This window comes from Pongo abelii, chromosome 12 (assembly GCF_028885655.2).
Source record: "Pongo abelii isolate AG06213 chromosome 12, NHGRI_mPonAbe1-v2.0_pri, whole genome shotgun sequence".
Taxonomy (NCBI): Eukaryota; Metazoa; Chordata; class Mammalia; order Primates; family Hominidae; genus Pongo; species Pongo abelii.
This window is the reverse complement of record NC_071997.2, coordinates 99,983,290-100,010,628: the sequence shown is the minus strand read 5'-3', so window position 1 is coordinate 100,010,628 and position 27,339 is coordinate 99,983,290. Positions and strand designations below refer to the sequence as shown.

At 38.6% G+C, this 27,339-nt stretch overlaps 1 protein-coding gene across 1 annotated transcript in view; it reads left to right on the top strand.

Moving 5' to 3' along the window:
• TTC27 (tetratricopeptide repeat domain 27) overlaps positions 1-27,339 on the top strand; it is a 203,055-nt gene that overhangs the window by 109,696 nt on the left and 66,020 nt on the right. The window contains 2 exon segments of the mRNA NM_001133856.1: positions 857-952; positions 3,816-3,938. Coding sequence (NP_001127328.1) covers positions 857-952; positions 3,816-3,938 — 219 coding nt within the window.

The window sequence follows — 27,339 nt, the reverse complement described above, 5'->3', positions numbered from 1 at the left end:
AACTGAATGGCAAATGAAGAGGCAGCAGAAAATGATCATGATAATGGGGCTGCTGTCCACATGTTTCTCTAGCAATCCCACAATGTGTCTTCATTCACTTTGATGCTGAATACATGAGCTCTTCTATGACGGATCACTTGACCGCTGGATAGCGCCAGCCTTTGACTTTGCAGTTGGCCCTGGTACCTTGTGTCAAAGTCATCTATTTTGGTCTTGTTGGTCTGCTTCTTGATGTAGCTTCTGAGAGTTTAGTTATTCAGTACCATTGTAGAAATTTCAGTACATCAGAGGGATTCTTTCATGTATGTGGGTTGCAGCTGCCCACTGCACTATATAGATGGTCTCACATGAGTGAATGTCCAGCCTTATTGCTCTGTTGCTGAAGAGTTAGAGAACTTGCTCTCTGTGATCAAATAGGCTACTTTTTCCTTTCATTTTATTCCTGAGCAAATAATCCTGAATAGAGTTCTTCATATAATTTTTCTCTGATTTATATTATAAAGTGCCATTGTCAAAGTGGCATTATGTTGTGAAATAGGTAAGCTAAAGAACAGTTCTTCATAGAAGAAGTAAAAAGGCTTATCAATAAGGCTAGTTCTTTGAAAGAACTATTATAGGAAATTAAAACTTTTTCTGGTAAGTTTTTAATGTACATGTTTATGTATATGTGGATTAGGTTTAAAGTTTTTTGAACATTTAAAGAAATTCATGAAAAAATTCACGCATCCTATCACCTTATCAAAATGACTTAAGTTCTTTATTGTTTATATGTGCATTTGTATAACTATTACAGTAAGGACTTATTTATATTACAAGTTATACATATAGATTCTGATTGTGATATATGTCCTTTAAGGCTCTTGCAGACCAATTTGAAGATAAAACTACATCTGTATTGGAACGCCTGAAGATTTTCTATTGCTGTCAAGTACCACCTCACTGGGCCATTCAGGTATTTTTGTTGTTTGTCATTGGGTATGGAAATTACTTGGCATTAGAAAGGTAAATACATTATAAATTGATTATTTCAATTTATGTTTGAATTTTCAAATATTTTGCTAAAGATAATAAATGTATCTACCTGGGAATTGCTAACTACTTCAAATTGCTATTTTGATTAAAGTGATATTAGACTCATAAAACATTTTTAAAATAATTTAAAACCTTATGAAATAGAATCCTAGAAATTAAATAATAGGAGAATCATAAATGCTTGCATTTTCAAAGTAACTTCTTTTTTTTTAAAGGGATGAGGTCTTGCTTTATTGTCCAGGTTGGAGTGCTATGGCGATTCACAGGTGTGATCATTGTGTATTACAGCCTTGAACCCCTGGGCTTAAGCAATCACTCCTGCCTCAGCCTCCTGAGCAGCTGGGACTACAGATGTGCGCTACCATGCCTGGCTTTGAAATAATTTCTTATATTAAAATTATTTTAAGGACTTTCTGGCAAAGAAGGAACCTTTTAAACAAGTTGTTTACAAAAAGCAAAAGAAAGCATTTATTTGGTATACTTTAAGTTGTGAGATACACATGACTACTCTCCTCTTCCTGAGGCTATGAGAATAACTACTGTAGCTCCTAATGGCACATGGTGGGGTGGGGATTCTGGCCCCTTGTCTACATGGTTCTCCTGTATTATAGGTGTAGTTCTCTATTTTGTAAAATTTTAGCACTGAAAATAATTTAGACACCTGACCCAGTTTCTTAATGTTACAGAGGAGAAATTGAGGCTCAGTGCAATTAGCTTTCCAGTGTTGATCACGCAAGTGTACATGAACTAGGTTTCTAGTTTCCTCACTTTTAGTCTACCTCTTTTCCTTAGGTTTTCATTGGGTTGAAATTATACCAGCTAATAACAACCAACTTTTACTGCGTACTTAGTATGATGCATACGTTTTATTCTGCATTCCACACATATTCTCTTATTTTATTGCAACAATTTTTAAAAATATCTGTTTTACACATGAGGTAGCTAAGTCACAGAGAGATTAAGTGGAGTCAGATGGAGCCAGCCAGGGAATTACAGATGATTTATCTACTATTGTCATTTTAATCAGTTTTCTGTCCTCTCTTTCATGGATCATACACATAGGTAGTGAGTTAGAAACATAAATGCCAACCCACCATCCAATTGTTTAAAATCCCCATTATAAGACTTCTTAAAGTAGGTTATATTCTTAAACACAGGGTGAACTAGGAGGTTTATTATGCATTGCAGTTTATATATTGAAGGAATTTATATATTGAAGGAGTTTAAATTGAATATTGAAAATATTCAATATTTATATATTGAAGGAGTTTATATATTGAAGGAATCTCAATAAAACATACGCAAGTAAAAAAGCTTTATGATAGCTCAAAAGGAATAGCTTCTTCATCAAGAATGTGTTAACAGCTGGAATTTTTTAGTGTGTTTTTGACTCTGATCTGTGAAATTTGTTAGGTGCTTTATATTATGTGGTTTGGTGGATAAACATTTCAGACTGAGCTGTTATGACAAAATGTGTCTATCGAGGGTGTTGCTTTTTATCTTTTTCTGAACAGAAACATTAGGGAACAAATACTGTTCAAACTGAATTTAGGCCAAATGCTTATCTGCCTAGGAAGCTGTGGATTTCAGGATCTTCAGGCAGTTAGATAAGGATCCTTTTTCATTAAGACGTTAATTACTTTTTCTTGCATCGTGGGGACTATCTTTGTGTATTATTTTAAAGATTGAGAAATAACAGAACAGTTTATTATAAAAAGAGAATTAGTCTCTACTTTGCTACTAACTAGCCATATCATCTTGGATGTCATCAACTTTCTTCATCTGTTAAATGAAGATATTTTACTGCTCACTGCATAAGCACTAAGATTTATTCCAGCTCTCACATGCCATGGGCAGTTTTTGAAAATGTCCAATTATATTCTGTAAAATAGCCAAATTCTCCTGTATTCCATGGGTTACTGATGTATTGGACCATTCTCATTATTTATTTTGATAATCTGTAGCTTATAATTTTTAGGTATATTTCTGATATTGTCAGTCCTGGATTTTCTGGACGTAAGTCTTAAATATGTATTGAATTTTCAGAGTAGTAAAAGTATACTTAAGAGAGAACAACACAGCTCTCTCTAATATGAAACTACACCTTATTCTACACCTTATTCCAACCTTACCTACTTTTTTAAACCTTTCATTTTTTTTTTCCATTTGTGCAGGTGTTAACACTTATAAACCACAATATATTTATTTTTAAATATGTTTAACTTTCACTGACCTTAACTCAGTTTGCTCTTTTTTTTGTCTGCCAGGGACTGAGAAATTAGGTAGCTAAGTTTGTTAGAATGTGCTTGAAATAAATCTAAGTAGTTTTGCGTGAGAAAGAGCTAGATATGCCCTTCTGAATAAAATTCAGCAGGGCTAATGCATAGATTTTATGTCATCTCTATTGACTGCTCAGAGTTTTAAAAATTAATTTATTGAATCTCAGCCTCATAAATTAGAGATTGTTGTATACAGACTGTCTAGGTAAAAAAGACATATTGATTTTTTCTTTTTAAGTTCTTAGAAAAAAATTGTATATATTTAGTATTTTCAACAGTTTCTATATTGTTCTTTAATTCCTTATACCCTATAAAGAGGCTTGTTTTCTAAAGTAAAGTTATGTATTGAATTATTACAAACTTCTAAATAGTAGAGATTGTAGAATTTATACATTTATTACAATAAGCAGTCCCCTAAAAAGGCAGATTAGATATACCTGCAAGTAAAACAGGAATCTCTTTTTACACCAAGACGTATTAATTATTTTAACTTGATTTTTCTAGCGCCAACTTGCAAGTTTGCTCTTTGAGTTGGGATGTACCAGTTCAGCCCTTCAGATATTTGAAAAGCTAGAAATGTGGGAAGATGTTGTCATTTGTTATGAAAGAGCCGGGCAGCATGGAAAGGTACGTAATAGTCAAATTTGATGTACTGGTGAGAGCCTTGCCTCTGGGAGCATCTTCTCACTTGTTTTATTTTTCAAGCCCACTTTTGCCAATATTCACTTATATTCCTTTTTTCATTTTTTTCCAGAGAACTTTTAAATGTTTTCTCTGATTTCCATTGGGGCAGATTATTTTGTGTGTATGCGTGAGTATGTGTATATAGAAGAGGAAAGTGGACTGAGATTGGGATTTGACATTTAAGAAAGACTAACAAGAGCTTTGAAGACGTGGGATTTTGATTTCTTTCCTTTACTCACCTTCTCCCTTAGGATGACTTCAAAGTGAAATATTTGGAATTATTTTAATGATCACTGGGTTGCCTGATGATCAGTTGCTGTGGGCCTCAATGGAGATTCCCTAGGAGAGAGAGTGAGAGCAGCTGGCTTGGTCTGTAAAAGAAAATCCAAAGGGTATGATGACACCTCTTGAGGCAGAAGAGTTGTCAAGTGTGTAATGCACATTTAATTCCACCCTTAAATTGGGTCAAGAGGGAAAATGTTACAATATTTGCATCTGTTATTAGTCTGTGGTTTTTTTCCCCTTATACATGAACAGAATTTTAAGAAGAATAAGGGGCTCTGCATTGTAGCTCACTTTAAAAACTGACACATTGAAATCATATGTTAAATTTTGGATTAAAAATTTAAAAGACTTAAGCTGAGTACACAAGCAAGCAGAGTAAAGCCCACAAATTGGATCATTTATACCTACAGTCAGCCTTTTGCCATCACCCTAAAAAAGAGCAATAGTGGTTCAATCATGTGTTTTTCTTAAATACCTTCCTAAGTATGTCTATTTCAGATTAATAGTGAAAGTTGCATTTCTTTCACTAATCAATTAATGGCAGTGAAGGTCTTTGAATTGTATTGACTTAAGGAGAAACCAGAATAAGAACAAAGTTTTACTGTGGAAGATTATCAACTGGGCATGGTGGTTCACACTTGTAATCCTAACACCTTGAGAAGCTGAGGTGGGAAGATCGCTTGAGCCCAGGAGTTCAAGACCAGCCTGGGCAACCGAGTAAGACCCCATCTCTACAAAAAAACAAAATTAAAAAATAAAAAATTAGCTGGGTGTGGTGATGCATGCCTGTAATTCTAGTTACTTGGGAGACTGAGGGAGGATGATCACTTGAGCCTGGGAGGTTAAGGCTACAGTGAGTTGTGATCACGCCACTGCACTGCAGCCTAGACGACAGAGTGAGAACCTATCTCAAAAAAAATATTGATAGTTATAATATTTTTATCCTGGAAAAGAACCCCATAAACATCCATTCTAGCTCCCTCCTTTTGTACATAAGGAAAGGTTTCCCTTATGATTTGCTTCCGATCACAAGCTGGTTATTGACTATTTACTTGCGAGGTAGTATGGCATGGTGGCTAAAAGCATAGCCTCTGGTCTCAGGCTGCCGGTAGTCAAATGCCAGCCTTGCTTCATGCTAGCTTTGTGATGTTGGGCAAATTGCTTTAATCTTCCTTGTCTTAGTTCCCTCATCTGGAAGCACTTAATCTATTTGCCTTACAGGTTTTTATGAGATAATATATGTAAAGTACATACACTGGTGTTTACCTCATAATGTGACATGAGTGCTTGCTGCCATTACTTGCTGTGATTCTATGAGATGTTTTTTCTTCATATTTCAATATCTCTAAAATTGGAATGTATTTAACAGTTGATGGCATCTTCCATTTGCTCTAAGTCAGGTGGCTCTCCTGTCAGGTTGTCCATACCTGTGCATGTGAAAGCTAATTATAGCTACATTTAGGCCACCATTTCAGTTGAGCTGTGGACACAGTGTCAGCACTACGTATGTTGTGTTTAATCTCCATTTAAAATATCTTCAAGAGGATTTCATTATGATTTGGCACTGAAACAAAAAGTTATTGAATACAGAGAAAAAGACAGAACTAAAGTAGAGAAATGAAAATTTAGTATTACTGAAATAAACATTTGCCATCAGATAAATCATCACGATTCCATTTACTTTTCTTTAAAAGCAGCAACCAAGTGCTTTATCGGAGTCAAGAAAGGATACCCAAAAGTAGATGAAGCTTTGTTTTGTACTGAGATGTATAAAGAAAGGTTGTCATTTAAAATGTCAAGCAGGGAGGAGCCAAGATGGCCGAATAGGAACAGCTCCGGTCTACAGCTCCCAGCGCGAGCGACGCAGAAGACGGGTGATTTCTGCATTTCCATCTGAGGTACCGTGTTCATCTCACTAGGGAGTGCCAGACAGTGGGCGCAGGTCAGTCGGTGAGCGCACCGTGCGCCAGCCGAAGCAGGGGCGAGGCATTGCCTCACTCGGGAAGCGCAAGGGGTCAGGGAGTTCCCCTTCCAGGGGTGACAGACGGCACCTGGAAAATCGGGCCACTCCCACCCGAATACTGTGCTTTTCCGACGGGCTTAGGAAACGGTGCCCCAGGAGAGTATAGCCCGCACCTGGCTCAGAGGGTCCTACGCCCACGGAGTCTCGCTGATTGCTAGCACAGCAGTCTGAGATCAAACAGCAAGTCGGCAGCGAGGCTGGGGGAGGGGCGCCCGCCATTGCCCAGGCTCGCTTAGGTAAACAAAGCAGCTTGGAAGCTTGAACTGGGTGGAGCCCACCACAGCTCAAGGAGGCCTGCCTGCCTCTGTAGGCTCCACCTCTGGGGGCAGGACACAGACAAACAAAAAGACAGCAGGAACCTCTGCAGACTTAAATGTCCCTGTCTGACAGCTGTGAGGAGAGCAGTGGTTCTCCCAGCACGCAGCTGGAGATCTGAGAACGGGCTGACTGCCTCCTCAAGTGGGTCCCTGACCCCTGACCCCCGAGCAGCCTAACTGGGAGGCACCCCCCAGCAGGGGCAGACTGACACCTCACACGGCCGGCCAGGTACTCCAACAGACCTGCAGCTGAGAGTTCTGTCTGTTAGAAGGAAAACTAACAGAAAGGACATCCACACCAAAAACCCATCTGTACATCACCATCATCAAAGACCAAAAGTAGATAAAACCACAAAGATGGGGAAAAAACAGAGCAGAAAAACTGGAAACTCTAAAAACCAGAGTACCTCTCCTCCTCCAAAGGAACGCAGTTCCTCACCAGCAACGGAACAAAGCTGGACGGAGAATGACTTTGACGAACTGAGAGAAGAAGGCTTCAGACGATCAAATTACTCCGAGCTACGGGAGGATATTCAAACCAAAGGCAAAGAAGTTGAAAACTTTGAAAAAAATTTAGAAGAATGTATAACTAGAATAACCAATACAGAGAAGTGCTTAAAGGAGCTGATGGAGCTGAAAACCAAGGCTCGAGAACTACGTGAAGAATGCAGAAGCCTCAGGAGCCGATGCGATCAAATGGAAGAAAGGGTATCAGCCCTGGAGGATGAAATGAATGAAATGAAGCGAGAAGGGAAGTTTAGAGAAAAAAGAATAAAAAGAAACGAGCAAAGCCTCCAAGAAATGTGGGACTATGTGAAAAGACCAAATCTACGTCTGATTGGTGTACCTGAAAGTGACGGGGAGAATGGAAACAAGTTGGAAAACACTCTGCAGGATATTATCCAGGAGAACTTCCCCAATCTAGCAAGGCAGGCCAACATTCAGATTCAGGAAATACAGAGAACGCCACAAAGATACTCCTCGAGAAGAGCAACTCCAAGACACATAATTGTCAGATTCACCAAAGTTGAAATGAAGGAAAAAATGTTAAGGGCAGCCAGAGAGAAAGGTCGGGTTACCATCAAAGGGAAGCCCATCAGACTAACAGCGGATCTCTCGGCAGAAACCCTACAAGCCAGAAGAGAGTGGGGGCCAATATTCAACATTCTTAAAGAAAAGAATTTTCAACCCAGAATTTCATATCCTGCCAAACTAAGCTTCATAAGTGAAGGAGAAATAAAATACTTTACAGACAAGCAAATGCTGAGAGATTTTGTCACCACCAGGCCTGCCCTAAAAGAGCTCCTGAAGGAAGCGCTAAACATGGAAAGGCACAACCGGTACCAGCCACTGCAAAATCATACCGAAATGTAAAGAACATCGAGACTAGGAAGAGACTGCATCAACTAATGAGCAAAATATCCAGCTAACATCATAATGACAGGATCAAATTCACACATAACAATATTAACTTTAAATGTAAATGGACTAAATGCTCCAATTAAAAGACACAGACTGGCAAACTGGATAAAGACTCAAGACCCATCAGTGTGCTGTATTCAGGAAACCCATCTCACGTGCAGAGACACACATAGGCTCAAAATAAAAGGATGGAGGAAGATCTACCAAGCAAATGGAAAACAAAAAAAGGCAGGGGTTGCAATCCTAGTCTCTGATAAAACAGACTTTAAACCAACAAAGATCAAAAGAGACAAAGAAGGCCATTACATAATGGTAAAGGGATTAATTCAACAAGAAGAGCTAACTATCCTAAATATATATGCACCCAATACAGGAGCACCCAGATTCATAAAGCAAGTCCTGAGTGACCTACAAAGAGACTTAGACTCCCACACATTAATAATGGGAGACTTTAACACCCCACTATCAACATTAGACAGATCAACGAGACAGAAAGTCAACAAGGATACCCTGGAATTGAACTCAGCTCTGCACCAAGCGGACCTAATAGACATCTACAGAACTCTCCACCCCAAATCAACAGAATATACATTTTTTTCAGCACCACACCACACCTATTCCAAAATTGACCATATACTTGGAAGTAAAGCTCTCCTCAATAAATGTAAAAGAACAGAAATTGTAACAAACTGTCTCTCAGATCACAGTGCAATCAAGCTAGAACTCAGGATTAAGAATCTCACTCAAAACTGCTCAACTACGTGGAAACTGAACAACCTGCTCCTGAATGACTACTGGGTACATAACGAAATGAAGGCAGAAATAAAGATGTTCTTTGAAACCAACGAGAACCAAGACACAACATACCAGAATCTCTGGGATGCATTCAAAGCAGTGTGTAGAGGGAAATTTATAGCACTAAATGCCCACAAGAGAAAGCAGGAAAGATCCAAAATTGACACCCTAACATCACAATTAAAAGAACTAGAAAAGCAAGAGCAAACACATTCAAAAGCTAGCAGAAGGCAAGAAATAACTAAAATCAGAGCAGAACTGAAGGAAATAGAGACACAAAAAACCCTTCAAAAAATAAATGAATCCAGGAGCTGGTTTTTTGAAAGGATCAACAAAATTGATAGACCGCTAGCAAGATTAATAAAGAAAAAAAGAGAGAAGAATCAAATAGATGCAATAAAAAATGATAAAGGGGATATCACCACCGATCCCACAGAAATACAAACTACCATCAGAGAATATTACAAACACCTCTATGCAAATAAACTAGAAAATCTAGAAGAAATGGATAAATTCCTCGACACATACACCCTCCCAAGACTAAACCAGGAAGAAGTTGAATCTCTGAATAGACCAATAACAGGAGCTGAAATTGTGGCAATAATCAATAGCTTACCAACCAAAAAAAGTCCAGGTCCAGATGGATTCACAGCCGAATTCTACCAGAGGTACAAGGAGGAGCTGGTACCATTCCTTCTGAAACTATTCCAATCAATAGAAAAAGAGGGAATCCTCCCTAACTCATTTTATGAGGCCAGCATCATCCTGATACCAAAGCCTGGCAGAGACACAACAAAAAAAGAGAATTTTAGACCAATATCCTTGATGAACATTGATGCAAAAATCCTCAATAAAATACTGGCAAACAGAATCCAGCAGCACATCAAAAAGCTTATCCACCATGATCAAGTGGGCTTCATCCCTGGGATGCAAGGCTGGTTCAATATACGCAAATCAATAAATGTAATCCAGCATATAAACAGAACGAAAGACAAAAACCACATGATTATCTCAATAGATGCAGAAAAGGCCTTTGACAAAATTCAACAACCCTTCATGCTAAAAACTCTCAATAAATTAGGAATTGATGGGACGTATCTCAAAATAATAAGAGCTATTTATGACAAACCCACAGCCAATATCATACTGAATGGGCAAAAACTGGAAGCATTCCCTTTGAAAACTGGCACAAGACAGGGATGCCCTCTCTCACCACTTCTATTCAACATAGTGTTGGAAGTTCTGGCCAGGGCAATTAGGCAGGAGAAGGAAATCAAGGGTATTCAATTAGGAAAAGAGGAAGTCAAATTGTCCCTGTTTGCAGATGACATGATAGTATATCTAGAAAACCCCATTGTCTCAGCCCAAAATCTCCTTAAGCTGATAAGCAACTTCAGCAAAGTCTCAGGATACAAAATCAATGTGCAAAAATCACAAGCATTCTTATACATCAATAACAGACAAACAGAGAGCCAAATCATGAGTGAACTCCCATTCACAATTGCTTCAAAGAGAATAAAATACCTAGGAATCCAACTTACAAGGGATGTGAAAGACCTCTTCAAGGAGAACTACAAACCACTGCTCAAGGAAATAAAAGAGGATACAAACAAATGGAAGAACATTCCATGCTCATGGGTAGGAAGAATCAATATCATGAAAATGGCCATCCTTCCCAAGGTAATTTACAGATTCAATGCCATCCCCATCAAGCTACCAATGACTTTCTTCACAGAATTGGAAAAAACTACTTTAAAGTTCATACGGAACCAAAAAAGAGCCCGCATCGCCAAGTCAATCCTAAGCCAAAAGAACAAAGCTGGAGGCATCACACTACCTGACTTCAAACTATACTACAAGGCTACAGTAACCAAAACAGCATGGTACTGGTACCAAAACAGAGATATAGATCAATGGAACAGAACAGAGCCGTCAGAAATAATGCCACATATCTACAAGTATCTGATCTTTGACAAACCTGACAAAAACAAGAAATGGGGAAAGGATTCCCTATTTAATAAATGGTGCTGGGAAAACTGGCTAGCCATATGTAGAAAGCTGAAACTGGATCCCTTCCTTACACCTTATACAAAGATCAATTCAAGATGGATTAAAGACTTAAATGTTAGACCTAAAACCATAAAAACCCTAGAAGAAAACCTAGGCATTACCATTCAGGACATAGGCATGGGCAAGGACTTCATGTCTAAAACACCAAAAGCAATGGCAACAAAAGCCAAAATTGACAAATGGGATCTAATTAAACTCAAGAGCTTCTGCACAGCAAAAGAAACTACCATCAGAGTGAACAGGCAACCTACAAAATGGGAGAAAATTTTCGCAACCTACTCATCTGACAAAGGGCTAATATCCAGAATCTACAATGAACTCCAACAAATTTACAAGAAAAAAACAAACAACCCCATCAAAAAGTGGGCGAAGGACATGAACAGACACTTCTCAAAAGAAGACATTTATGCAGCCAAAAAACACATGAAAAAATGCTCACCGTCACTGGCCATCAGAGAAATGCAAATCAAAACCACAATGAGATACCATCTCACACCAGTTAGAATGGCAATCATTAAAAAGTCAGGAAACAACAGGTGCTGGAGAGGATGTGGAGAAATAGGAACACTTTTACACTGTTGGTGGGACTGTAAACTAGTTCAACCCTTGTGGAAGTCAGTGTGGCGATTCCTCAGGGATCTAGAAGTAGAAATTCCATTCGACCCAGCCATTCCATTACTGGGTATATACCCAAAGGACTATAAATCATGCTGCTATAAAGACACATGCACACGTATGTTTATTGCCGCATTATTCACAATAGCAAAGACTTGGAACCAACCCAAATGTCCAACAATGATAGACTGGATTAAGAAAATGTGGCACATATACACCATGGAATACTATGCAGCCATAAAAAATGATGAGTTCACGTCCTTTGTAGGGACATGGATGAAATTGGAAATCATCATTCTCAGTAAACTATCACAAGAACAAAAAACCAAACACCGCATATTCTCACTCATAGGTGGGAATTGAACAATGAGAACACATGGACACAGGAAGGGGAACATCACACTCTGGGGACTGTTGTGGGGTGGGGGGAGGGGGGAGGGATAGCATTGGGAGATATACCTAATGCTAGATGACAGGTTGGTGGGTGCAGCGCACCAGCATGGCACATGTATACATATGTAACTTACCTGCACATTGCGCACATGTACCATAAAACCTAAAGTATAATAATAATAATAAAAGAAAAAAAAAAAAAAAAAAAAAAGAAGTTGGCCCAAATTTTTTGAACCAGGAGCGACAGGTATGGGGATACGATCTAAGTCTTCTGATTCCAGAATCCTGATTACTTTCTTTTATACCACGCTAATAAACTTGTTTTTGTTTTTAAAAAAAAAAAAATAATAAAATAAAATAAAATAAAATGTCAAGCAACGTATTGAAGGCAGGAAGAACTGCCAAATTTTTCTGAATAGATTGAAAAGAATCAAAGCAAACAAGAGGCATTGGATTATAATTAAAAGCATTTTTTCTTTCTTTAACAGAGTTTGTCTTACAACTGATAGCATCTCAAATTTGATGAAATATATTCATGTATTTCTTCGGCGACTTAAATATCTTTTTAGTGCCCGTTGTCTGACACTAAAGTAGTACTCAGATGTTTGTTTAACAAAGGAATGAATGGATGAATGAATATCTTGACTTCCAGTCTGATGTAGTTCCCATTGCATCATTCTTTACTGTGCTAGTCTTTTTACATTGGCCAAGAAATAAGTAATAACTTTATATAAAAATATGGTAGTTTTTGAAATAGTAATATTTGAAATAAGCAAGCTGGTAAATCACAAATACTCAAAGCATATTTTAGAATATTTATTTAATTATTTTTAGAAAGTATGGAAATATAAGACTTTCCTTAATTGCAGGAGAAAAAACATAATGAATCCATCCCCTTCAGAGAAGGGATTTGACTATGTCCCCCTAAGTAGTTGTGATGATTATTATTTTTTTAAATGTGCACATGACCTTGTAAGAATTGTCTGTAATAATGACAAATGCTTCTGTTTCTAAATCCTCTAGAAAATGTGCATATTTAAAATTTTAGAAATGTATAGTCATTTACTTTGTCTTAAGTTTTTTGTGAGTTTTAGCCAAACACCCCCCAAAATCTTGATCTTAAAAGTTGATTTTAGTATTTTATTTAACCCATAAAAGACCTCTTTTACCTGTTTTTCTTATGCTATATTTGCAGATTTTTTAAACCATAGATCCTAAAAAGTTTTGCTGCAATTTAGAAGCAAATGTTTTATTTCTAAAACAGCTGATATTCTTGTGGTATTTGGTCATGTGCCAGTAGCTGTCGCCACATTTTGATTTAACTAGAAGTCTGTGAGATTTTAATCCTTGCATTTAATGCTTAATTGGCATAATTTATTTTTAAAAGGCAAATCTGGAGAAATGTTTAATTCTAATTATTGTGTTCTGGTGCTCATGTTTACACCCAGCTGTTGTAGGGTCTCAGAAATTCTAGCTTAGAAACTACCGGCATACATTCTTGTTATTTAATGACCATAGGCAAAATAGCTAAGATTAATTTTGCTCGACCTTGGTATCAGAACTGGTTCTCATCTGTTAGCATTTAGTATTTAAAGGTTATCTGACCCACTTATAGCAATTTCCCCTAGCTGATAGATGTATTCTTATTTTGTTGAGCAAATTTGATTCCTAAATGAGAGACAAAGACTGAGGGTGAGGGGTTAGGGATAGATAAGGGTTGGGACCTCTCTTGTTTTCTCTTGCTTCAAGGAAGCAAGGCTTCCCTGAGATTACATGGTCCTATCTTTTATTATGCTACATTTGCAGATCATTGTAATCATGGACTCCTAAAAAGTTTTCCTTTAAATTGTAAGTTAATGTTGTATTTCTAAAACAGCTAAGACTTTTTTTAGCAGTTGGTTTGGATTTCCTGTTTTGAGGGCTTTTTTTTTTTCTATCATAGAGATTCTTTATACAGTTTAAAAGATTTTCCCAGAAGTTCTTTCCCCACACTATAGCCAGAATAGTCTTCCTAAAGACAAATCTGCCATTCTCACCCCAAGTAACTTCTCTCTGTTTTCAGGGTTAAGTCTGAGCTGTTTCGAATGAGTGGCTTACGGACAACTTTATTTATTTATTTACTTACTTATTTAGAGACGGAGTTTCGCTCTTGTCGCCCAGGCTGGGGTGCAGTGGCACGATCTTAGCTCACTGCAACCTCCACCTCCTGGGTTCGAGCGATTCTCTTGCCTCAGCCTCCCGAGTAGCTGGGATTACAGGCGTGCAGCTGATTTTTGTATTTTTAGTAGAGATGAGGTTTCACCATATTGGCCAGGCTGGTCTTGAACTCCTGACCTCAGGTGATCCGCCCGCCTCAGCCTCCCAAAGTGCTGGGATTACAGGCATGAACCACCGCGCCCAGCCTCACTTTATGATCTGTCTCCTGTTTCCATTGCCAACTGCATTTTCTCCTTCCTCTTTTACCCCCCTTCATACCTACTCTGTCATCCAGGTTGCACCTGAAGTTCCAGCAGAACTTTAATAGCTTGAATTAAAGTACTTGTAAGTTCGTGATTTTGTAGCACCGTCTCACTTCAGACCTTTGTAATTGTTGTCTGTCTAGAACGTTTGTCTTCTTTCAGCTAACTGCTACTTATTCTTTAGGAGATTGCTTTCTACAGAGAGCCTTCCCGGATACTTTCCTCCCACATTTGGTTTTACCGTCCACCTGTGTACTCCTATAGCACCCAAACTACTCTGGTACCCCATTTGTTGGCTCATCTGATCTACTAAATGTAAGCTGCTTAAGAACCACACCTGTGTCAACAGCTGTTGGCCAGGCGTGGTGGCTCACGCCTGTAATCCCAGCACATTGGTAGGCTGAGGCGGGCAGATCACAAGGTCAGGAGATGGAGGCCATCCTGGCTAACATGGTGAAACTCCATCTCTACTAAAAATACAAAAAAAAAAAAAAAAAAAATAGCCAAGCGTGGTGGTGCATGCCTGTAGTCCCAGCTACTCGGGAGGCTGAGGCAGGAGAATCACTTGAACCTGGGAGGTGGAGGTTGCAGTGAGCCGAGATCTCACCACTGCGCTCCAGCCTGGGTGACAGAGTGATAATCCATTAAAAAAAAACAAAAAACAAAACAACAACAACAAAAAAAACAGCTGTTGCCTCAGAACCTAGCAAAGTTCTGGCATGTAGCAAGAAGTCAATCATATTTGCTGCATGAGTAACTAGTAAGTGATCACTCAATAGTTATCTCATTGAAGCAGTCTCCATGTAGGACACTCCTTATGGATGACTGCATGTGGCAGAAGATACCCCTCCAACGACTGCCTTACTCTTCTCTCTCCAAAAAAAATTATGAGATTCCCCCGCTCCCATTTGAACCTTCTAACTTTAGGAGTAGAAATAGGAACAAACCTTAAAGAATTTTGATTCTTGGCTCTGTAAATGCTAAGGACACTGTGAGCATATTATTATGTAATGCTATATTTTGAGGGCCTTATATGTACTGCATTCTTTATATAATTATTTTATAATTGTCATATGCTATTCATAACAACCCACAAAATATGGATTGTTTTTGTCACTTTACTGATTAGCATTACTAAGTGGCAGTTTTGGAATATGAGCTCAGACCTTTATTTCCTTTAAAGCCAGCACCCGTTTCCCCACACCTGCCTCCCATCATGGTTATTGTTAATCCCTTAAAAATTGGATATTAGCTTTGTAAGTTAAAACCTGTTGTGCTCACTTGATTGAGAAAAATAAGCAAAATAATTGAAAATACTCTATAAATTGGTAATGCAAATAAGAGATGATCAACTAATTGAATAATAAGGCCTGTTTTTAATTACTTTGTTTCATCTTGGACCTGGAGTATTTATGTTGGCAAGTAACCTTTAAAAGAATCAAGCCAGAGCATGGTGTTGTCACACATATAACTGTGAAAAACAAGTAGTGAACATTTCGCTCCATGAGAGAGTAAGTAGGAGTAGACACCACTACACAGAAGTGCAGCTGGGAGTGTCTCATGGGTGGGGCAAAGTGTTTTGCACTTGTCACCTCTTAGGTGCTGCTCATAGAATAAGAATTTAGACTAGGAGTAAATTGCCATTCTGCTAAAAGGGTTGTTCTTGGTGAGAGTGAAACATGCTTTGGAGTTCTGTCAGCTGTGTCCCTGTCGTCTTTATGTACTGTATTGAGGATGTAGAGCACCGTTCAGTGGTCAGTCCCTGTCATTGAGAAACAGCCTCTACAATAGAATCAGAATCCACTTTTTGCTCTCTGCTTCAAGGTAGAAGGCTAGAATTAGACTATGGCCAATGTTTTGTGAGTCCCATGTGTGTGTGCGCACACACTTTTTAAAAATTTTTTTAAATCCTAAAGCTATTGTCAAGAGGCCAAATCTGGCTAATTGGAGAACCTTAAATTCTTAGCCTGCTTTTTCTCCATTCCCTTGGAGCAAACCTGTATTTATTAAGTCTAATTTTGCTCTTCATGTAGTCCTCAAAGATACTCTTCATAGTTGGTGCCATCTCTGGGTCCAGAGCTTATTTTTTTCCCCTTCATTTTTTACGTGGGGGGCTTCCTATAGTTGTTGGTCTGCCAATTTCCCTTCCTAATATACTGACCAGATGCAAGGTCAGATAAGAACCACTCTTATCACACATTAGAATTTTAATTCTTTCCATTAATTCACAAAATTTCCGCTAATTCACAAAGTTAAGGCACAGATCACAGCCAAAAAGGGTAGTTTCATTCCTTCTCACTCAAGTATGAATAACTTTCCTGAAATATTTTGTCTACCTTTTCACTGGAGGCTCAACTTATTTTTTCACCCATATTCTTTACCCCAAACCCAAGGCTTCATCCCTGAAAGAGTGCTTCCTGGAATCCTGGTGGTGCTTAGGGTAGAATCTTCCCTCCCGCAAATCTCAAATTTCCCGTATAACAACTTGCAGAAAAACCATATCATCATAAATATAAATGAGCCCCAATATAGCAGGTTTTCAATATATTAGTTCCTTTGCTTTCACATATCTGAAATTCTCAGTTCTCAACACTGGACTGTTTGATCGCAAAATACACCATCAGGATGGGGAACCCCTCAAATACCCAAAATCCCCTTTCAGGCCATCAGTTTTGCTCCTCTGTGTTTATAGTCCTAAGAAGAGTTGCTTCCTAGTGCTTATCATTTGGTTAGAAGGGCGTGTGAAATTCAGATTCTGCTATATGACCTCTCTATTCACTAGGGTAAATTTTTGTTAGATCTGTCCTAATTTAGTCATATAGTGATACTCAGTATTGATTTCAGTTAGAGTGTGTCACTTAAAGGAGTTCTCCTGTCGTTCCCAAATGTGAAGGCTCTTTTATGTTTCTGTTTAGAATCTGAAGGACCTGAGAAAATACCATTAGCCCTTTGTGACTTTAGTATTAGTTCCAGTTGAGTTCATCCAATGTTTATAGACTACCTACTGTTTGCTAGGTAAGAATATTCCAAAGATGACTAATAGACAAACTTACTACAAACACAGTTATAGTCTGATACGATAGATACACATGAGCGAATATTTTAGTATGACAGTGCTAAGATAAAAGTATGTACAGATTCCAAATTCTATGTGGCTCTCATATTTACAGCTACATATTTCTTTCTCTGCTGTCCTGCTCTAAAGCAATGATCCTCTTGGTTTGTATCTTGCATAGATTCCTTTCTGAGATTTCTAGGACTCCTGTGATTTTCCACACTTTTAATAAAAAATCCAATGTTTGGTGGAAATTAGCCTTATATGGAAAAATTTAGTTTTGATCTTCTACTATCAGTAATTTTTTTCTCTTTGACCTCACCTTCTTGGTTCTTCTTGGCTAAGTTCTGTAATCATCTATTTAATAGTTGACAACAGCAATTTTTCTGTTTTTGGAGAAACTACACAGTTGACCAGTGTGATTATTTATGGAAAATATTAATGTTTCTAGAAGCTCTTTCAAGTCCCCTCTTCCTAGAGGTAGGGCAGCCTCAAGTGTCTTGCTTTCCAGTCGGGTTTTCTAATGGAAGGAGTTGAGGAAGAAGATAAACAGTTTAGGGCTTACTGCTTCTTTCAACCTCTCTGAGGTAGGTAAGCCAAAAATGAAGAACAAACTCTCAAAATGTTAGTTTAGCTTGTTCATGGTCATTCATTTAGTAAGTAGATTTGACATTTGAAATATCTGATTAAAAGCACATACATCCATGGCCGGGCACGGTGGCTCCTGCCTGTAATCCCAGCACTTTGAGAGGCCTAGGCAGGCAGATCACAACGTCAGGAGTTCGAGACCAGCTCGCCAGCGTGGTGAAACCCCATCTCTACTAAAAATACAAAAATTAGCTGGGCATGGTGGTGGGCACCTGTAATCCCAGCTACTCAGGAGGCTGAGTCAGGAGAATCCTTTGAGCCCAGGAGGTGGAGTTTGCAGTGGGCCAAGATCACGCCACTGCACTCCAGGCTGCCAGCCTGGGCAACAGAGTGAACTCTGTCTCAAAAAAAAAAAAAAAAAAGCACATATATCCTCACATATCTTCTTGTAGTTGGAAGTCTATAGACTAGATTATGCAACACAATTTTTTAGTAATATGTTAAAACTATTTTGGTTGTAAAATAATTAACACATACTAGCTTAGGCAAAAAAGGATATTTTATTGGTTCTTGCAACTGAAAATTCTAGTAGACTTCGCATGAGAGCTCTTGCAGGGGCTCAGATGATATCATCAGGACTTTGTAGCTCTCTCCCTGAGGCAGACATGATGGCCACAGGAAGCCCAAGTTTAGTAATCTCAGTGGAAAAATATAGTCAATTCCACATCTCTAAAGAATGATTCAGTGGAGGACCAAAGGGCTTGAGTCATGTGCCTTCTGCCATCTCATCAGATGGGAACTACCTGGACCACACATGGAGTGGGTATTCCTCAGGGAAGAGGAGTTTAATTTTCAGAAGATCAAGGAAGGGATGCTGAGCAGGAAAAAAGCAACTGTGATGTCCACTGTGGGGTGGGAGTTTAATGACCTAAATCTGAAGTTGCAAACTGGCAGCTTATGGGTGAATATAGGCCAGAGAGGCAGTTTTTTTTTGCCTTACACAGTGTTTTGAAAAATAAATAAATAAATAAATAAATATTTTAAGGATATTTCATCTAAAAAAATCTAGACTTCTTGGCCTCTCTTAAAGAATTGAAAGATGTGGAAACACTGAGTGGGCAGAGTCCCATGTTGGTGTCCTAACTGGCTGGAGCTAAGCAGTGGCTCTTTCCTTTGGATGCTCATCTACTAGCCCACTATATTCATCTCAAAAATTGGCAAGCATCTCTGGGCAATTTAGGGTATGACCCTTGCTCTAAATAGTGCAGGTTTCCCTGGTCAAGTAAACAGCGTGTTATTCCGGTTATAATTACAAGTTCTGCTTGAGTCTTGGCCAACTTAGTTTTATGCTGAGGTAGTCATTGCCAAAAAAAAGTATTAAAATTAATAATTAGTTGTGTGGAATTACTATAGATTGTTGAAACAGCTTAGATTTGTATGTATGTGGAGGGGGGGTAATGATCTTTGGGGTTTGCATCTGACAAGATTCTTGCAAGCGCTGCAGGTTCATTGCAACCAGTTGCTCACTTAAATGTTTTTGTTTGTTTGGGGAATGTATTTTTATTATTTTTAATAGACATTTAGATGGAAAGTTTCTTGCATCCTATAAGAATGCACATCTGGCTGGGCACAGTGGCTCACGCCTGTAATCCCAACACTTTGAGAGGCCGAGGTGGGTGGATTACCTGAGGTCAGGAGTTTGAAACCAGCCTGGCCAACATGGTGAAACCCCAACTCTACTAAGAATACAAAAAATTAGCCAGGCGTGGTGGCACATGCCTGTAATCCCAGCTACCTGGGAGGCTGAGGCAGGAGAATTGCTTGAACCTGGAAGGCGGAGGTTGCAGTGAGCTGAGATTGCGCCATTGCACTCCAGCCTTGGCAACAAGAGTGAAACTCCGTCTCAAAAAAAAAAAAAAAAAAAAAAAAGAATGCATGTCTATATATTCCCATGGGGAAATAATAACCCGTAGCCAGAAATTCTAAAGCTTTTGCATTCTGTGAAGATTTATGGCTATTCACATTTTGATATTGCAGAAGTGATGTTATGTAGGCCCTGGTACTTTATTTGTGTTCACTGGGCACATCTTTTGTAGCTCATTATTTGGTAATAAATTATGTAAATTGAGTGGATAAGTGGAGGAAGACAGAGAAAACAGAACATTTTGGAAAGAGTGAAGAAGACTGAGGAATGTAATATGACTAGCTGAAGAAAGGAAATACTGCCAACATTGCCCTTGGGAAAGATAATTTTGTTGGCAGAATGAAGAGGTATAAAATCTCAAGGAGAAAGAATTAACTTATCTAACACAAAAATGTGGGATAGAATTTGAGGAAAGAAGAGGTCAGTTCAGACCAAGCAGGGTGACTGCTCTAGTGTTTCTCACCTTCTCTGGAAAGTTACACACTCTGGCCCTTCAGACCCATCTTGCAGTGAATAGAATATCCAGAACTGATGCTGGGTAGCAACAAGTTACACACCATCCACTATGTTCCTCATTCTTAAAAGAGTTGTGGTGGGTGGGAGTTGGTGGAGGAAATATATGAAATCCTGAGTACCCTAGCATTTCCAAATGTGAAGATTTTCCTGATTATGATTTCATTTTTCATTTGTATGCAGATGCTTCTTTACTTACAATGGGGTTACCTCCCAACAAACCCATCGTAAGTTGAAAATAATTGTAAATCTAAAATGCATTTAATACGCCTAACTTACTGAACGTCATAGTTTAGCCTATTCTACCTTAAATGTGCTCCAAACACATTAGCTTAAAGTTGAGCAAAATAATGTAACACAAAACCTATCTTGTAATAAAGTGTTCTGTATCTTATACAGTTTAAAGTGAAAAGCAGAATGATTATATAGGTACTTGATGTACAGTTTCTACCAAATGTGTATTGCTATTGTACCATTGTAAATTTAAAAAATTGTATGTCAGACCATCGTAAGTTGGGAGCTGTTTATATTTATTTTGTCTTCTTTGCAATGGTTGCAGAATACTAGGTATTAAACTCTGGTAAATCTTCACAATCTATACTATAGTATAGTTTGAAGTAGAATAAATATTTGTAGAATGATGTTTTTAACCAAGCAGGTTCTTTGAGAATATGATTTGATGACTGAGGCCTTGGATCCTGTTTTTGGCGTAGGGTACCTGGGGAATATAGTATTTCCCTGTAATCCTTTTTATTTCTGTAAGATTGGTAGTAATGTCTCCTCTTTTCTTTCTAATTTTAGTAATTTGATTTTAAAGATTTAACTTTTGGTTTTTTGATTTCTTCTATTATTTTTTGATCCTCTGTTTTTTAAATTTATACCCTAATTTTTATTTCCTTTCTTCTGCTTGCTTTGGGTTTAGTTTCCTGTTCTTTTTCTAGTCACTTTTGGTGGAAGGTTAGATTATTGATTTGAGAACTTTTTTTTCAATATAGGCATTTATAGGTATAAATTTCCATTGAATCAGGCTTTTGCTACATCCCGTAAGTTTCAGCATATTTTGGTTTTGTTTTTATTAATCTCAAAGTGTTTTTAATTTTGTTGTAATTTCTTCATGTCATTGATTATTTAAGAGTATATTGTTTAATTTCCACAAAATTCCTTTTGTTATTAATTTTGAATTTTATCCCAATTGTGGCTGGAGAACATACTTTGTATGACTTCAGTCTTTCACATTTGTTGAGACTTATTTTGTGGCCTGTCATATAGTATATCCTGGAGAATGTTTACGTGCACTTGAGAAGAATGTGTATTCTGCTGTTGGCTGGAGTGTTCTTTAAATGTCTGTTAGGTCTAGTTGGTTTATAGCATTATTCAAGTCTACTTACATCTTTTGTGTAGTTATTCTGTCCATTTTTAAAAGTTAGGTATTGACATTTCCAAATATTATTGTTCAATTATTTGTTTTTCTCTTTAGTTCTTTCAGTTTTTGCTTCATGCAATTTGGAGTTATTTTAGCTGCACATATATTTGTGATTGTTATATCTTTCTTGATGGAGTGAACATTTTATCATAAAAATGTGCCTTTGTTCTAACAATTCTTTTTTTTTTGAGATAGAGTCTCGCCGTGTTGCCCAGGCTGGAGTGCAGTGGCGTGATCTCGGCTCACTGCAGCCTCTGCCTCCTGGGTTTCAGCAATTCTCCTGCCTCAGCATCCTGGGTAGCTGGGATTACAGGTTTACACCACCATGCCTGGCTAATTTTTGTATTTTTAGTAGAGACGGGGTTTCACCATGTTGGCTAGACTGGTCAGAAACTCCTGACCTCAGGAGATCCGCCCGCCTCAGCTTCCCAAAGTGCTGGGATTACAGGCGTGAGCCACCATGCCTGGCCTGAGTTATATTCTTAATGCCCGTACTGGGGATTACTTAAAATAGTTGATTTTAAGGCTTTGTTTAGTAAGTCTAATATCTGGGTATCCTCAGGGATAGTTTCTGCTGATTGCCTTTTCCCTGTATAAACATACTTTCTTGTTTCTTTGCATTTGTTTGCCCCAACTGTTATTTACCACCTCAGGCAGCTGCAAAATTAATCAGTCATTTCTAGTTGTTTTTTGAAAGACTTTTCACTGAACAAGCTTAGAATTAGGTCAAATAAAGAGAGTCTTGCAAGTGAGCTTTTCCAGGGAATCACTAGACTGGGCATATGATGACAGTTTTCCGGAAATGCAGCTTTAAAGGTGTTTCAAACCCATTCTGCCCCCTCCAGTGGCTGCCAGGCCACTAGTTTTCACGATGATTGCAGGCTCTTGGTTTTCAAGGCTACTACAGAACTGGAGAAGAGGTGATTGGAATGGTACAAGTTAAAATGCCATGAAGCTTGCTCTTCTTACCAAGATTTAGCCATTTCTCTTGAATAAATGCTTCCTGTGTTATTGCAAGTCTTTGGTTAATTTTCAGAGTTCTGAAAAAGTTGGTTCTGACACTTTTGGCCAATTTTCTGGTTATTTTATAGTGGAGGGAATTTTCCGATGTCCTTATACCGTTACATTTGCTACTGTCTGCCTGTGGAATAATGTTGAACCTAGAATCAAGTTCCTGCTTTTTAACTTAGTGTTTCTTGGGTTTTGGGTGACCAATTGACAAGAAATCTAAGCTTTTATTTCCTTCTCTCAAAAATGGGCATGTTAATATATACTACCTGGAATTATTGTAGGGATTACATGAGATCATGCATTTAAGAATAAACTGGATAAAAGCTAACCTATATATTACTACCAAATGGAAGGATACATAAGTTTAAAAGGTAGAAATGGGAAAAAAAAGATTTTATCACTTAGGCCTGTTTTATGGAAGCAGAGCCAATTTGAGTATTTTAGAGAATAAGGGGTTTACTAAAGGAGTTTAATCTTAACACAAATGTGAGAAGAGCTGGGGAAATGAAGGTATGGAAGAGGGAATCCGAAGATCAAGGCAAGAATCATTGACTAGTCCACTTGAAACATTGGCACAAGTGGCTAAGTCAGAACTTAAGGGAAATCCAAGGAACCAAATACTTTCAGCCATTGAAATGGGACCATGAAGCAGGGGCTTGTGGAGGGATCTATGGAAAACCATTATATCTATATAGCTATTAACCCTGTGAGTCCACACAACAAATGTCTCATGGGGCCTGGGGTTGCTGTAGGTCAGCAGAGCCAGCAGTTAGAAGGGCAAGGTAGACACACAGAGCATGGGTTCTAGGATCTGCAGAGCATCTCCACATCTTGTTTGTTACCATATTAGACCATGACAACTTTCCAAGAGTAAAGGCTGTTGCTTCACTTCTGCCTTTCAAATCCTTGATAGGTTCTCCTGTGATGAACTCTAACATGAAATCAGAAGGAAAAGGGATTTTAGGAAACAGTTTCCAGTTTAAGCAAGTTGACATAGCATAATCCAGTACATATGACTATGCAAGGGTTAAGTTGTTTAACTTGGGAATTTACTTATTTGGAAAGTAGCAACATACTAGCAGGTACAGATTATTCCATAGATTGTGTTACATAAAGAAGAGTTTCTAACGTGGGGAAACTTTTTAAAAGTTTCTTCAGACGGGGGTTTAGATATTGAAACATTCTTACAACATATAAAGTTAAATATTTAATTTAACAAACCTTGATTTATTTAATAGATGAGTTCCTTAGAGGTGATACATCAAATGGATTTTTATAAACTCAACATTTCCCTAATAACAAGTATTCATATCAGCTATATGATAATTTTTAATTGGTTTTCAGTTGACATTGGCACAGAAGTTTTTTAAATCTTAGTTTGTGTTTTGTTAGCATGATGTCGTCAAGGCCATGGGTTGGTGAGACAATCAAGGTCCTTGCAGATTAAATTATATCATAAAGTCCATGTAGTTCTGAGGCAAGATAGGACAAGTGTACTTCTCTCTGTGCTGGTAAAAGGCTGCTATATCTGGTGTTGTCTGGTTGTTGTGTAGAGAAAAGCACATTTGCTGTATCAGTACCCTGCTTCCCATGTAATGATTTATTCCAGCAGAGATTATGTCCAGAACAGTAGCTGTAATCAGAGCCACCACTATGTTAAGTTTATCATAATCCATGACATTTTCCAGGACCCATTTTTGTTCTGCTCAGTTTAAATGGGTAGGTTAAACCACACACACCCACACCCACACACACACACACACACATACACACAAGTTTTTGATAATTACACCAACCTCTGGTTTACTAGATATGCAGTGTTGCTTTGAGTTTACTCTTTTAATGAGAAGAGTATGTATGCTTCAGGGGCTTTTGCTTGGCCCTTTATACTGTAGTAGCACTTACTAGAGGATCTGCTGGTTGCTCAATATATCTAATTCACTGTACATTCGCAGTGAAGGGAAGAGAAGGGAACTAGAGAAATCACCACTAGATAGATTCAGGCCCAGATTACTGGGCCTACCATGGGATGGACAGACTTTCATTAACCCAACCACTCATCACGATGATGTTCTGAGTCCCAAAGGGTTAACATTAAAGAGCTAATCCTAAGAAGATGGGGTATTTCTATTTTCCCAGGATACAATTACTTGGCAAATATTTATGTTTACTTCTTTGGGAAATACTAGGGAAGAGCTATGATATATCCTTGTTATGTTATTCCAGAGTCCTTCCTGAATGGTATTGGCTTCTTGTTTATTTTTATGTAAAAGCCTGTGAGTCTTTGAAGTGATTCAAAGATAGGAACTGGGTGAGAGACAATGTCTTAGCATGGAGACTCAGGTCAGGCATCTAGTCTCCAAACCTAGAAATTTTTTTCTTTAATGTTATACATATCAAGTTTGAACTTCATCAGCTGCCCATCTAGTTTGGAACTGAAGTTTCAGGATCAGTCAGTCACTACTTAAGATCCATGCTAGTCCAACCTAATTATCTAATTATCACTCTGGCCATGCTTATTGCAAATAACTATGCTCATCATGCTTCCACGTTCAGTGCTATCAGCAAGTCTCTCCCACCCTGGGTTCTAACCACCCCCATTAAAATCAGGAAGCCCATTTCAACAAAAGGACCTCCAAGCTTTTCCCCAGCTTACATGGAACATCTACCATAGCACATTTCAAAAATGCTGGTTCTCCCATTTAAAATGTAAAAGGAGTATCCTCTGGGCCCTGTTGGGGACGTAGTTAAGGGGTAGATGAGCAGGTTGCAAGAGATAAATTAACAACAGCCTTTTTGTTCTAAGTTATTGGATGCCTTCCTGTACATTACACAAAGGAATTTCTGGCATCTCAACTTTGTTTAGTTTTGGCCACATTTGAGTCCAGATTTTAGTCGAGCAGTTGAGCAAATAAATTAGAACTATCCCCAGCTGCTTGAGTTAGCACTGCGAATCAAAAATTTCTGATGAATATCTTAATTCAGCCTAATTTAAATTATGATCCTTTTTCTCTCTGGTCTAGCATGGTTAGAATCTCTTTTACCATGTGGTCCCAAGGTTTTCCCCTGTAAATTAACAAAATCAACTGTTCTTTTTGCATGTTGGTTTATTTTTATGTCTGAAGGCAATGAGGGATGGAAGGGTACAGTCATTATGGTGTCTTTAAGCAAAGTAGTGCTAGTCTTATCAGATATACTCTGCTGGTATAGGAAATTTAGTAGATTTGGAGAACTTCTGTTATTTAAATCCTCCCAAATGTTCTCCATTTAAATTCTTGGATCCTGCTCTTTCATAATCAGTGCCCTCTTCTGCTCCTGGCCAGGATGAAGTAACTGGTACTAGACTTACCCTCTTTCTTTAAAAATGGTTGCAGTTCCTATTGCTGTGTAACAAACCTACTTAAAATTTAGTGGCTTAAAACAACAGCAATCATTTGTTTCCCTCTCATGGTTTCTGTAGAACAGGAATTTAGGGAGGGTTTGACTGAGCAGTGGTCTGGCATCACTCACGTAGTTGCAATCAGATGGTGGCGGGTCTTGGACACTTGGGGACTGGCTAGGCAACTCTCTTCATCTAATCTCAGGGCCTCTCAGTGGGATTTCTCCACATGAATTAGCTTGGGCTTCTTCACAGCATGGTGACTATAGGGAGTAGGACTACTTACCTGGCAGCTCAGGACTCCAAGCGAGGATTCCAAGAGAACCACACAGAGGCTGACTGGCCTATTATGCCCCAGCTTTGAAAGTTGCATAGTGTCACTTTTACCATAGTCCCAAGCCCACCCAGAGCAATCGCTAAAGAATATAAAATGATATATAACTGAAAGCCAATAGAGAAAATAAAATGGAAGACTAAAGCATACTCGATTAATTCAATCAAATGCCCTAACTTTTTTTTTTTTTTTTTTTTTGGTGACAGAGTCTCTCTCTGTCACCCAGGCTGGAGTGCAGTGGCTTGATCACAGGTCACTGCAACCTTCGCCTCCCACTCTGCCTCCCAGGCTCAAGTGATTCTCCTGCCTCAGCCTCCTGAGTAGCTGGGATTACAGGCGTGTGCCACCACGCCCAGCTAATTTCTGTATCTTTAGTAGAGATGGGGTTTCACTATGGTGGCCAGGCTGGTCTCGAACTCCTGGCCTCAAGTAATCCACCCACATTGGCCTCCCAAAGTGTTGGGATTACAGGCTTGAACCACCACGTCGAGCCCAAATGCCCTAACATTCACATAGAACTAGTGAAACTGGGCCAGGCACGGTGGCTCACACCTGTAATCCCAGCACTCTGAGAGGCCGAGGTGGGCAGATCACTTGAGGTCAGGAGTTCGAGACCAGCCTGGCCAACATGGCGAAACTCTCTCTACTGAAAAATACAAAAATTAGCTGGGCGTGGTGGTACATGCCTGTAATTCCAGCTACTTGGGAGGCTTAGGCTGGAGAATCACTTGAACCCAG